The sequence below is a fragment of the Rhinopithecus roxellana genome, chromosome 13 (genome assembly GCF_007565055.1).
Source record: "Rhinopithecus roxellana isolate Shanxi Qingling chromosome 13, ASM756505v1, whole genome shotgun sequence".
Taxonomy (NCBI): domain Eukaryota; kingdom Metazoa; phylum Chordata; class Mammalia; order Primates; family Cercopithecidae; genus Rhinopithecus; species Rhinopithecus roxellana.
In genome coordinates, this window is record NC_044561.1 from 48,885,341 (window position 1) to 48,898,603 (window position 13,263).

Below are 13,263 nucleotides of genomic sequence, written 5' to 3' on the forward strand. Positions count from 1 at the left end.
GTCATAAACTAATCACACTAAATCTAACTTTGATCTTCTATTGATAAAAGCTGCTTATTATAACAAAATAGGACGCTGGAAAAAAAGTCAATCAATAACCTATGGGCAAAGAATTATATTAGTAAATGGATGGCTCATTGCTAAATTTCCTAAGTTTACTATATGCTGCTCTGTTTCTTAACAAAACCATTAGCACCTACACTTGCTCCATCCATTATCAGCACTGATTTTCCAGGAGAGAGATGAGAAAGATAATGCAGAGCTGTATAGGCACGCACTCCATCCCGAATGCTTCCTGCTGCTTCCGTCCATGTGACCTTTTCTGGTTTATGAACTATCATAAAGAACAGGAAGAAACAATCTGTTAGCAAGTCCCATGAGTTCCACCTCCTGGATCTATTTCTCTCCATCTCTACCACTACCATGGCCCTGGTCCAAGCCCCTACTCCCATTCTCTCTCACCTACATTACTTTCCATTATCGCCCATGAATAATTCTCCACATAGGAGTCAATGTGTGTGTATTTTTAAAACTTTTTATATTGTGAAATAAAACATGCAGAAAAAGTATGTAAAATACAAAATACAGTTGGATGAATAAATATAAAGGAAATATGCAAAGTTAACTACCATCCTGGTGGTGAAAGACCACTGCCATCACCCCAGCAGCCTCTTCTCTCCTCACCAGAGGTCACCACCATTCTCATACAATTTCTTATTTGTATCACCCAAGTATGCATTTCTTTTTTTTTTTTTTTTTTGAGACGGAGTCTCACTCTGTCGCCCAGGCTGGAGTGCAGTGGTGGGATCTCAGCTCACTGCAAGCTCCGCCTCCCGGGTTCATGCCATTCTCCTGCCTCAGCCTCCCGAGTAGCTGGGACTACAGGCACCCGCCACCACGCCCGGCTAGTTTTTTTTTGTATTTTTTAGTAGAGACAGGGTTTCACAGTGTTAGCCAGAATGGTCTCGATCTCCTGACCTCGTGATCCGCCCGTCTCGGCCTTCCAAAGTGCTGGGATTACAGGCTTGAGCCACCGCGCCCGGCCTCAAGTATGCATTTCTAAACAATACAATTTCATGGCCGGGCATGGTGGCTCACGCCTGTAATCCCAGCACTTTGGGAGGCCAAGGCCGAGGATCACGAGGTCAGGAGATCGAGACCATCCTGGCTGACACGGTGAAACCCTGTCTCTACTAAAAATACAAAAAATTAGCCGGGCGTGGTGGCAGGCACCTGTGGTCCCAGGTACTTGGGAGGCTGAGGCAGCAGAATGGCATGAACCCGGGAGGTGGAAGTTGCAGTGAGCTAAGATCATGCCACTGCACTCCAGCCTGGGCAATGTTAGACTCCTTCTCAAAAACAAAAAACAATTTCGTATTGCCAAGGCTTTAAACTTTATCTGAATGGAATCATACCATATGCATTCTTTTCTACCTCGCTTTTTATGCTCTACATTACGTTTTTAAAGCATCCTTTATGTGGATGAGGCTGTTAGATCACTTTCACTCTTGTTGTTTTATAGCATTCCAATATATTAAAAACACCTTCATTTGCTTATCCATTGTTTAGCTGATGAACATTTGTATTGTCTCCAGTTTTTGTCAGTTACAAACAATGCTGCTAAGTGTGTTCGTATATGAAAGATATTGTTACACTGTGCATGGTTTTTCCTAGGATATTTAAATCGGAGTGGAAATCCCAGGTCCCAGGGTATATTACCTGTTCCTTAACTACACCTTTCCAAAGTGATTGTGTCAATTTACTTTCCCACAGTACTGTCCTGTTGCTGTGAATGTCCTTGTCAACTTGTGGAATGATCACATTTATACATTTTTACCAATTACGTAGGTAGGTAATAGTTTCTTACTATGATTTTAATTTGCTTTCCCTGACTACTAAAAGAGGTTGAGCATCTTTCCATGTTTATTGCCCATCTGGAATTCCTTCTGTGAATTCCTTTTTCAAGTGTTTACCAATGTTTCTATTGTTTTGTCTTTTTCTTATGTAGAGCTTTATAGGAATTCTTTATATATTCTAGATAAGTCGTTTATGTGCTGTAAATATTATTTTCAACTTTGTGTCTTCTGTTTTCAATCTTTTTAACAGTATCTTTAAAAAAAGAAGCACCAGAATAGTATTTTAAAAAGATAAATGACATCTTAACAATTCTCTGCTTAAAATTTATCATTGGCTTTCCACTGCACTTGGAACCAAATGCAACTCCTAATATAGTTTAAAAAGCTCCGCATGATCTGACCGTTAAACTATTCCTTAACATGTTTCGCTATTTTTGTTTTGTGTTTATGCTGTACACTGATGTGATTTTTCCACAGTACAAGGAATTATTATTATTATTTTTTTGATACGGAGTCTCACTCTGTCGCCAGGCTGGAGTGCAGTGGTGCGATCTTGGCTCACTGCAACCTCCCCCTCCTGGGTTCAAGCAATTCTCCTGCCTCAGCCTCCCAAGTAGCTGGGATTACAGGTGTGCGCCACCGTGCCTGGCTAATTTTTGTATTTTTTTAGTAAAGATGGGGTTTCACCATGTTGGCCAGGCTGGTCTCAAACTCCTGACCTCAGGTGATCTGTCTACCTTGGCCTCCCAAAGTGCTGGGATTACAGGCGTGAGCCACCGCGCCTGGCCAAGAAATTCTTTCTCGTTTTACCTAAGATCAACTTTATAACACTTTCACAGTCTTTACCAGCTCTTTCAAATGTTTCCTCTAAAAGCAATGATTCCCGTGGACTAGGCAGAGTAGTCAGCACTGCATTTAGCAACTAGTGCCATCTAGTGGGGGAAGTGGAGCATTCAAACATGCATTTTGAAATGCTCAGACAAGAGCTGAGAATTAAAACAGTAAAAACATATTAAGCACCAGGTGATAGCACACACAGTACTTTATTCCTTAGGTAGCTCTTTAAGACAGCTATTCTCCCAATTTTACAGATTATAAAATAGGGTTCAGGGTAATTGATTAATTTGTCTAATGCCACATAGCTCATAAGGTGAATATATGACTTTAAAGCACATCTATTTCAACAGTGCAGGCTCAGTTAACATATAATTTACTTACTGGGAACATCTTCTATCAAAAGGATTGGAACTATCATATTTTTATTAAAAACTCAATCATGTTGTCCTTAAAGAAATGCTAACTGTGGCCAGGTGCGATGGCTCACACCTCTACTCCCAGCACTTTGGGAGGCCAAAGCTGGCGGATCACCTGAGGTTAGGAGTTTGAGACCAGCCTGGCCAACATGGTGAAACCCTATCTCTACCAAAAATGCAAAAATTAGCCAGGCGTGGTGGCAGGCGCCTGTAATTCCAGCTACTTGGGAGGCTGAGGCAGGAGAATCGCTTGAACCCTGAAGGTGGAGGTTGCAGTGAGCCAAGATTGTGTCACTGCACTCCAGACTAGGTGACAGGGCAAGACTTTGTCTCGGAAAAAAAAAAAAAATTACTACCTGCAATAAAATTATATTTAAAATTTCAACAGTTCTAAAATTGCAAGGTTAGATGTGGGTTAATATCAACACACTTGCTTTTGTGTTGGGGGTCCACAGGTGTTTATTATGTTATAAAAACTAAACAAATAAGGCCAGGTGCAGTGGCTCGCACCTGTACTCCCAGCACTTTGGGAAGACAAGGCAGGCAGAGCACCTGAGGTTGGGAGTTCGAGACGAGCCTGACCAACATGGAGAAACTCCGTCTCTACTAACAATAAAAAAATTAGCCAGGTATGGTGGCACATGCCTATAATCCCAGCTACTTAGGAGGCTAAGGCAGGAGAATCGCTTGAACCTGGGAGGCAGAGGTTGCAGTAAGCCGAGATCACGCCATTGCACTCCAGCCTGGGCAACAAGAATGCAACTCTGTCTCAAAAAACCAAAAACCAAAAACCAAAAAAAAAAAAAAAATTAAACAAATAAATGAGAGCCATATTTCAGCATCCAAGAATTATAATTTGATTTCTTTCTAGTTTAGGTCCAAAGGAATAAAAACAACAATGCTGAAAATACGTGCAAAATTTTGAATGAAAAATAAAATTAGTTTTAGGCTTGACAGAATTGCTTAAGAACTGAAAAGTACGAAAGAGTTGGAAGAATTACTCTACTCTTTATTATCATGTTTGAGAAACAGGACTAACATCACGTTTTGGGGGAATGTTTGAAACATACCTCTTTGGTTTGGTAAAGAACAGACTTACTTGAGTTGAAAGTGACTGAGCACTGAGCACTCATTAAACAATCATGAAGGCCAGGCACAGTGGCTCATATCTGTAATGCCAGCACTTTGGGAGGCCAAGGCGGGAAGATCACCTGAGCTCAGGAGTTAGAGACCAGCCTGGGCAACATGGCGCGACCAGTTTCTACATAAAAAAGTTAGCCAGGCATGGTGGTGCATGCCTATTGTCCCAGCTACTTGGGAGGCTGAGGTAGGAGGATCGCTTGAGCCCAGGAGTAAGAGGCTGCAGCAAACTGTGATCATTCCACTGCACTGCAGCCTGGGCTACAGAGGGAGACCCTGTCTCAAAAATAAACAAACAAAAAACAAAACACCAAAGACAAATTAAAAAAAACAAACAAATTATACACAAAAAAATCACCAGGCAAGTAATAGAAACTAAAATAGAGTTGTGGTGAACTGAAAATTTCCCCCTACAAACTTGCTGGGAAACTGAAATTATTCCCTTTTATAAAAGGTTGGAGCTACAACAGAGATTAGAGGTTATTTAGCTGAGTGTCCTCATTTATAGATGCAGTCAGCGTGCCTAGGATCTAGCCTAAAGGTCACACTGTTAGTCATCATTCTTTTTTTTTTTACACTGTAAATTGACAAATTATAATTGTATAAATTGATGGGGCACAAAGTGATGCTATGATTTATGAATACAATGTGGAATAATTAAATCAAGCAAGTTAACATAGCCATCATCTCAAATACTTAACATATTTTATGATGAAGACATTTGAAATTTACTCTCAGCAATTTTGAAATGTACAATACTCTATTATTTAATTATACTCACCATGCTGTGCAAAGAACTGAAAATAAAAACATACCCCTGGCCAGGCGCGGTGGCTCACGCCTGTAATCCCAGCAGTTTGGGAGGTCGAGGTGGGTGGATCACCTGAGGTCAGGAGTTCGAGTCTGGCCTGGCCAACATGGAGAAACCCCGGCTTTACTAAAAATACAAAAAATTAGCTGGGCAGCTACTCAGGAGGCTGCGGCAGGAGAACTGGTTGAACCTGGGAGGCGGAGGGTGCAGTGAGCCGAGATGGCGCCACTGCACTCCAGCCTGGGCAATAAGAGCAGAACTCTGTCTCAAAAATAAATAAATAAATAAATAAATAAATAAATAAATAAATAAACAAAAACATATCTGCCCTGTTTAGCTGAGATTTTATACGCTTTGTCGACCAACACTCCATTCTCCCCAGCCTGCAGCCTCTGTAGCCACCATTCTACTCTCTGCCTCTATGAGTTTTAGATTCCACACAGAAGTGAGAACATGCTGTATCTGTCTTTCTGTGCCTGGCTTATTTCACTCAGCATAGTGCTCTCCATTTCCATCCATGTTGTCACAAATGACACAATTGCCTGCTTTTTAAAGGCTCAACGGTATTCCATTGTATGTATCTGTCCCACATTATTCATTCATCTGTTGATGGACACTTAGGTTGAGTCCATAACTTGGCTGTTGTGAATATTGCTGCAATGAACATGGGAGTGCAGACATCTGATTTCAAAGTTTCTGGGGAAAATATCCAGAAGGAGGATTGCTGAATCATATGGTAATTCTACGTTTTGATTTTTGAGGAAATTCATACACTTTCCATAATGACTATACTAATTTACATTCCCACCAACAGCGTACAAAGTTTTCCTCTCTCTACATTCTTGCCAATACTTACCTTTTGTCTTTTGGATAGCAGCTATTCTGACAGGTATGAGATGGTATTTCTTTGTGATTTTAATTTGCATTTCCCTAATGATTACTGATGTCGAGTATTTTTTCACATATCTTCTTTTGAGAAACGTCTATTCAGGTCCTTTTACCCTTTTCTACTTGTTTTTTTTTTTTTCTGCTATTGTCTGAGCTCCTTATATATCACTATATTAACCCCTTATCAGATGTACGGCTTATCAACATTTTTCTCCCAGTCTGTAGGCTGTCTCTGCACACTGCTGTTTCCTTTGCTGTGTAAGAGGTCCTTCTTAAAGTACTACTTTTTTTCTGAGACAGGCTGGAGTGCAGTGGTGCAAATATAGCTAACAGTAGCTTTAACCTCCTAGGTTCAAGCAATTCTTCCTTCTCAGCCTCCCAAGCAGCTGGGGCTACAGGCACATACCACCACACCTAGTTTTTTTTTTGGATTTCTTATAGAGACAGGGTTTCACCATGTTGTCCAGGCTAGTCTCAGAATCCTGAGCTCAAGCGATTGGCTCTGCCTTGGCCTCCCAAAGTGCTGGGATTATAGGTGTGAGCTACTGTGCTTGGCCTAGTTTTTTTCTTTTTTTAAAAAACAAACTTTTTGTTGAGATGATCTTGCTATGTTGCCCATTCTTAAAGTATTTCTTTCTTTCTTTTTTTTCAAAATTTTATTTGCTTGTAGAGACAAGCAAGTTGCCAAGGCTGGTCTTGAACTCCTAGGCTCAAGCAATCCTCCTACCTCAACCTCCCAAAATGTTGGGATTACAGGCGTAAGCCATCACACCCAGCCTTAAAGTACTTATTTTATCTTATTTTATTTTTTTGAGACAGAGTCTCGCTCTGTTGCCCAGGCTGGAGTACAGTGGCGCAATTTTGGCTCACCTCTGTCTCCTGGGTTCAAGCGAGTCTCGTGCCTCATCCTTTCAAGTAGCTCGGATTACAGGTGCACGCCACCACACCCGGCTAATTTTTTATATTTTTAGTAGAACGGGGTTTTGTCATGTTGGCCAGGCTGGTCTCAAACTCCTGACCTCAGGGGTTCCACCCGCCTTGGCCTCCAAAAGTGCTGGGATTACAGGTATGAGCCACCGTGCCTGTCCTACTTCTTTTAACGAAATATTTTGTTGTGTTTTCTTCCTCAAGGAATATCTGCAATTGTTTTCTCTATATACTTTAGTGGATTTCTGGACTTTAATCCATCCTCCTGATTTATAAATAAGTTAGAAGAAAAAGGTCATTTGTGTGGTTTGCCTGTCTTAACTTAAACTTCATAGCTAGAAAATGGATGCTCTAATTTGCTTTTCGCCTTCTGGTCCACGTCATAATTTCCAGTGTTCATCAGTGCCTAAAGGAATGGGCCTTGTTTGGTTGTTGTTGGTTTTTTTTTCTTTTTTTTTTTTTGAGACGGAGTCTCACTCTGTCGCTGAGGCTGGAGTGCAGTGGCACTGTGTTGGCTCACTGCATCCGCCATCTCCTGAGTTCAAGCAATTCTCCTGCCTCAGCCTCCCGAGTAGCTGGGATTACAGGCACCTACCACCACGCCCGGCTAGTTTTTATATCTTAGTAGAGATGGGGTTTCACCATGTTGGCCAGGTTGGTCTCGAACTCCTGACCTCAGGTGATCCACCCACCTCAGCCTCCCAAAGTGCTGGGATTACAGGCATGAGCCACCGCGCCCAGCCAATTGTTGTTGTTTTTAATAATTTATCTTCTATAGCAATTTAGTTTTGGTTACTCAATGAAAAGACTCCATATTCACAACGTTCTCAAAAGAACAGGGCAATAAGGCCAACCATCCAAGGAAACTCTGGGGCCAAAAACAGGATAGTTTCCTGTAAAGGAGCCAGTGGCAGTCCTCAATTTTCAAACTGCACAATTTCAAAATAGCTATGGATTAGAGACTTTCACTGCATGGTATTTGAAAGAGATCTTTATTTTTCAAAGGAAGACATATACTTGGCTCCTTATCTAGGTTTAATGTACATTCCAATAAGTACAGGCCTCAGATCTCTGAAAAAGTATCTTTTGGAAATTAATTTTTAATAAAATAATACAGTATTATTGGAAATTTTAGATATAATGAATGACATTAATTTAAATAAAAATTACTTTAAATTTATAATTTTAGAAATGAAATGTCCAAGATTTGTTAGCCTAGCTTGAGTTACTGTATGGACCCAACTGAGTAAGATTACTATTTTTTTTTTTTTATTATACTTTAAGTTCTAGGGTACATGTGCACAACATGCAGGTTTGTTACATATGTATACATGTGCCATGTTGGTGTGCTGCACCCATTAACTCGTCATTTACATTAGGTATATCTCCTAATGCTATCCCCCCACCCCCACAATAGGATCCAGTGTGTGATGTTCCCCTTCCTGTGTCCAAGTGATCTCATTGTTCAATTCCTACCTATGAGTGAGAACATGTGCTATTTGGTTTTCTGTTCTTGCAATAGTTTGCTGAGAATGATGGCTTCCAGCTGCATCCATGTCCCTATAAAGGACAAGAACTCATCCTTTTTTATGGCTGCATAGTATTCCATGGTGTATATGTGCCACATTTTCTTAATCCAGTCTGTCACCAATGGACATTTGGGTTGATTCCAAGTCTTTGCTATTGTGAATAGTGCTGCAATAAACATACGTGTGCATGCATCTTTTGGAAGACCCAAATCCAAATTGGCCTCTGTCCCCAAAAGGTCTGATTAGAGATTACATTATTTAAGAAAAGAACCTACGAAAAGGTTTAATTCAATAGTTCAAGAACATAAAAGAATGTATTTGCACCTATGGATATGGTATGAAGAACATAATGAATCCCAGCATAAGAAATATATGCTGGCTGTACTACTGCAGTCCTGGTGTGTCCACTGACCACATCTTCCTCCCCTGCTCACACAGGTAACTTCCACCTAACTTTCCATCCTCTACCTTTTCTCTACATCCTTAAATAACATATGCTTAATTTTGTACATTTTTGAACTGTATATAAATAAATGGTATGGGGACTGTTTGTATTCTTCTGCAACTTGCTTTTTTCACTCAATGTTGTTTGTGAAAATCATTCACTTTGAAATGTTTAGCTCTTACTCATTTTCACTGCTATATAGAAATTCAATCTATGAATATCTTCAACTATCCATTTGCTTGGTGATGGACATTTAGGCTGTTTCCAGTTTCTTTCACTATTACAAATAACGCTGCTATGAACTCTTATAGTGTGTCTCCTAGTGCACATCAAATTTCCATAGGCTACGTAACTATGAGTGGAATTACCAGATCTGATGTATATACATCATTACCTTAATTAGATAATGCTAAATTATTTTCTAACATATTTGTACCAACTTACATTGCAGTGCATGAAAGGTTCCATCATTCCACATCCTTCCCACCCTTTGGATGGTCAGATTTTTTCTTTTTTTTTTTTTTTTTTTTGAGATGGAGTCTCTGTCACCCAGGCTGAGTGCAGTGGTACCATCTCGGCTCCCTATAGCCTCCACCTCCTGGGTTCAAGTGATTCTCCTGTCTCAGCCTCCTGAGTAGCTGGGATTACAGGCATGCGCCAATAGCCCAGCTAAGATTTTTTGTATTTTTAGAAGGGATGGGGTTTCACCATGTTGGCTAGGATGGTCTCAAACTCCTGACCTCAAATGATCTGCTCGCCTCAGCCTCCCAAAGTACTGGGATTACAGGAGTGAGCCACTGCGCCTGGCTAATGGTCAGACTTTTTAACTTTTGTCAGTCTAGTGGATGCATAATGTTATCTCGAAGTGGTTTTAATTGCTTTCCCGATTACTTAGGAGATGAAGCAACTGTTTAATATGGTTTCATTAAGTGTATATGTGTGTGTGTGTGTATGTGTGTATTTTAAATATCCAAAAAGTAAATAACCATAAGAAAAATTAAAAATGAACATTTCAGTTAAACTCAACACTAATCAAAAGATATTTGCAATAGAAACCAAAAATGAGTGTTCTTTTTTTTCTCTTTTTTGAAACAGTGTCTTGCTCTGTCACCCAGGCTGTAGTGCAGTGGTGCAATCTCGGCTCCACCTCCAAAGTTCAAGCGATTCTCATGCCTCAGCCTCCTGAGTAGCTGGAATTACAGGCGTGTGCCCCAGGCCCAGCTAATTTTTTTGTCTTTTCAGTAGAGACAGGGTTTCGCTATGTTGGCCTGGCTGGTCTCAAACTCCTGGCCTCAGGTGATCCGCCCACCTTGGCCTCCCAAAGTGCTGGGATTACAGGTGTGAGCCACCACACCCAGCCTGAGATGAGTGGTCTCGATTCTTTCCTGTCTCAAACTCTACATGTACTAAGTTTTGTACATTTTTTGTTTCAATCAATAACCAAGAGTAAAAAAAAAATTTTTAAATTCTGATTAGGGATATAATTTAACAGCCAAGAGAGAAATCACTTTTCAAAGATCTTACCATGAGCAGTGTTATTAAAACTTAAAGGTCTATATATTGTTTAGTCTGAATAAGAATTTTATGAATACTAATTATAAGCTAGAAGTATTCACATGACCAGCCAACATTTTTTATATACATGACTGGTTAATGATACTTATATTAAGTACAACACTCATGGTAGATTCAAAAAAATTAAAATGTTATTAAACCATATGTCAATGAAGTAAGACTTATGTGAGCTCCAAAGTACTGGACTGCTACATACCCAAGTAATGCTCATGTACTCTAATAACTTCACAAAGTCCAGGGTCTTCAGAGTCCAGGGGCAAAATTCCTAAAAATCAAAATAAGATATTTAAGGGATATAAGTAAAAAATTCATTCCTAATGAGAGGCCAGTAAGTATTATTACAAATTTTATTTAGTGGAATTTTGAGGAAGGTTCCAGTAATTACTAGTGTGGACAAGAAAAAATTCAGAAATAGGGAAGTGCTCTGTGCCACTCCTCCTATCTCTTTCTTCTTTCCCCTCTGAGTGATAGTAAGATGATGGCTGATGTTATAGAACGAAGTCAGAGTCTTGGGAGCATCTGGACTCCTTGCTAAATTTCTCCCTGATGGGCCGGGCCTGGTGGCTCACACCTGTAATCCCAGCACTTTGGGAGGCCGAGGCAGGTGAATCATGAGGTCAGGAGTTCGAGACTAGCCTGGCCAACATGGAGAAACCCTGTCTCTACTAAAAATATAAAAAATTAGCTGGGCATAATGGTGGGTACCTGTAATCCCGACTACTCAGGAGGCTGAGGCAGAAGAATTGCTTGAACCTGGGAGGTGGAGGTTGCAGTGAGCAGAGATTGCGCCACTGCATTCCAGCCTGGGTGACGGTGCGAGACTCCATCTCAAAAAAAAAAAAAAATTGTCCCTGATGGGTTGGGCAAGGTGGTTCACACTTGTAATCCCAACACTTTGGGAGGCCAAGGCAGGATGATCGCTTGAGGCCAGGAGTTCAAAGCCAGCCTGGTCAACATAGTGAGACCTCATCTCTACAAAAGAAAAATTTAAAAATTAGTTGGGTGTCATGGTGTGCACCTGTGGTTCTAGCTATTAAGGAGGCTGAGGCAGGAGGACTGCTTGACTCCAGGAGTTCAAGGCTGCAATGAGCCATGATTACACCACTGCACTCCAGCCTGGGATAAGAGCAAGACTGTGTCTCAAATTAATAAACAAACAAAATTATCCTTGATGCATGGCTACCCTCCTATAGTTTGGTTCCATAACATATCTCAGTATTTTTCTTCTTTTTTTTTTTTCTGAGACAGAGTCTTGCTCTGTTGCCTAGGCTGGAGTGCAACGGCATGATCTCAGCTCACTGCAACCTCCGCCTCCTGGGTTCAAGCAATTCTCCTGCCTCAGCCTCCCCAGTAGCTGGGATTACAGGCATGTACCACCATGCCCGGCTAATCTTTGTATTATAAGTAGAGATGCAGTTTCACCATGTTGGCCAGGCTGGTCTTGAACTCCTAACCCTGTAATCCATCCACCTCAGGCTCTCAAAGCGTTGGGATCACACGCATGAGCCACCACACCCAGCCAGAGTATGTTTCTAATAAAATCCCATTTTTCTTCTAAGCTAGTCTGATTTTATTTTTGGTTTCTTACAAAAAGAATCTTGAATAATACAGAGTGCCACTGATTTCCTGAGCAGAATAAAAAGATAAGAAAGAAATAATCAATTCTCCAGGATAATGCCTGAGTCAAAGGCAATACCATAAAATACTGATGAAAACCTTCTTACAAATCTATCCTTTAAGAACTGCAAGCATGCTATAAGGCTAAATATTTTTTCTTTCTTTCTTTTCTTTCTCTTTTTTTTTTTTTTTTTTTCTGGACAAGGTCTCGCTCTGTCACCAGGCTGGAGTACAGTGGTGTGATCATGGCTCAATGCATCCTCAAACTTCCAGGCTCAGGCGATCTCCCACCTCAGCCTCCTGAGTAGCTGGGACTACAGGTGTGTACCACCACACCTAGCTAATTTTTATATTTTTTTTTGTAGAGTCGAGCTTTTGCAATGTTGCCTAGGCTGGTCTTGAACTACTGAGCTCAAGTGATCTCCCTGTCTTGGCCTCACAAAGTGCTAGGATTACAGGTGTGAGCCACTGCATAATATATATTATATGGCCCTATATAATACATATTATATAAATGTTTTCTAACTTTATGTCTTCCACGGAGAAATGGAAATTTCAAAGACTACTATAAAAGTCATACCCTATATTTGTGTGACTGTCTAGGATGCAGGTTGCAACTATAAAAGTCATAGTCTATGTTTGTGTGACCGTCTAGCATACAGGTTGCCAAATTTCAAAAATACTATGGATTTTAAAAAAAACAATAAATTAAATGTTTCAAGTCAATTTTTAATTTTACAATATTTGTAAGAGAAAAGCTCTGTATGATTTCAGTTGAAACAGTGCATGGAGCTTCTTTATGGCCCACTCAGTCAGCAGCCTTCAAGAACGTGACTTGTGACTTTCCTTTTCCCTAAAGACTTCAGTCTGGCCATAGACTAAGCATCTGCCAGAAAATCTAGGCTACACCAAGTACTACAGAAACTATGACTATCTTTTTATCTGTAACATTGTTCTACAGCTAAATATTAAAAAGTTTTAAATGTTCTGCTATTGCAATCAAGGTCCCAATTTTTATCATCAATAGAAATTTGACAGTAAATTTCAAAAACCAGGAAAGTCTTTTTCTTTTTTTGAGATGGAGTTTCATTCTTGTTGCCCAGGCTGGAGTGTAATGGTGCGATCTCGGCTCACCACAACCTCTGCCTCCCGGGTTCAAGCAATTTTCCTGCCTCAGTCTTCTGAGTAGCTGGGATTACAGACATGTGCCACCATGCCTGGC

The 13,263-nt window shown here is 40.5% G+C and overlaps 1 protein-coding gene across 4 annotated transcripts in view; it reads right to left on the reverse strand.

Annotated features, from left to right (window-relative positions):
- The window catches only part of CRYZL1 (crystallin zeta like 1), a 51,849-nt gene that overhangs the window by 14,094 nt on the left and 24,492 nt on the right, over positions 1-13,263 (reverse strand). For all 4 annotated transcript variants that reach the window (XM_010358850.2, XM_030914037.1, XM_030914038.1 and 1 more), the window contains exons 6-7: positions 10,621-10,689; positions 201-334 (exon numbers count right to left, since the gene is read on the reverse strand). In XM_010358850.2, the coding sequence (XP_010357152.1) occupies positions 201-334; positions 10,621-10,689 (203 nt within the window). The remainder of the gene's footprint in view (positions 1-200; positions 335-10,620; positions 10,690-13,263) is intronic.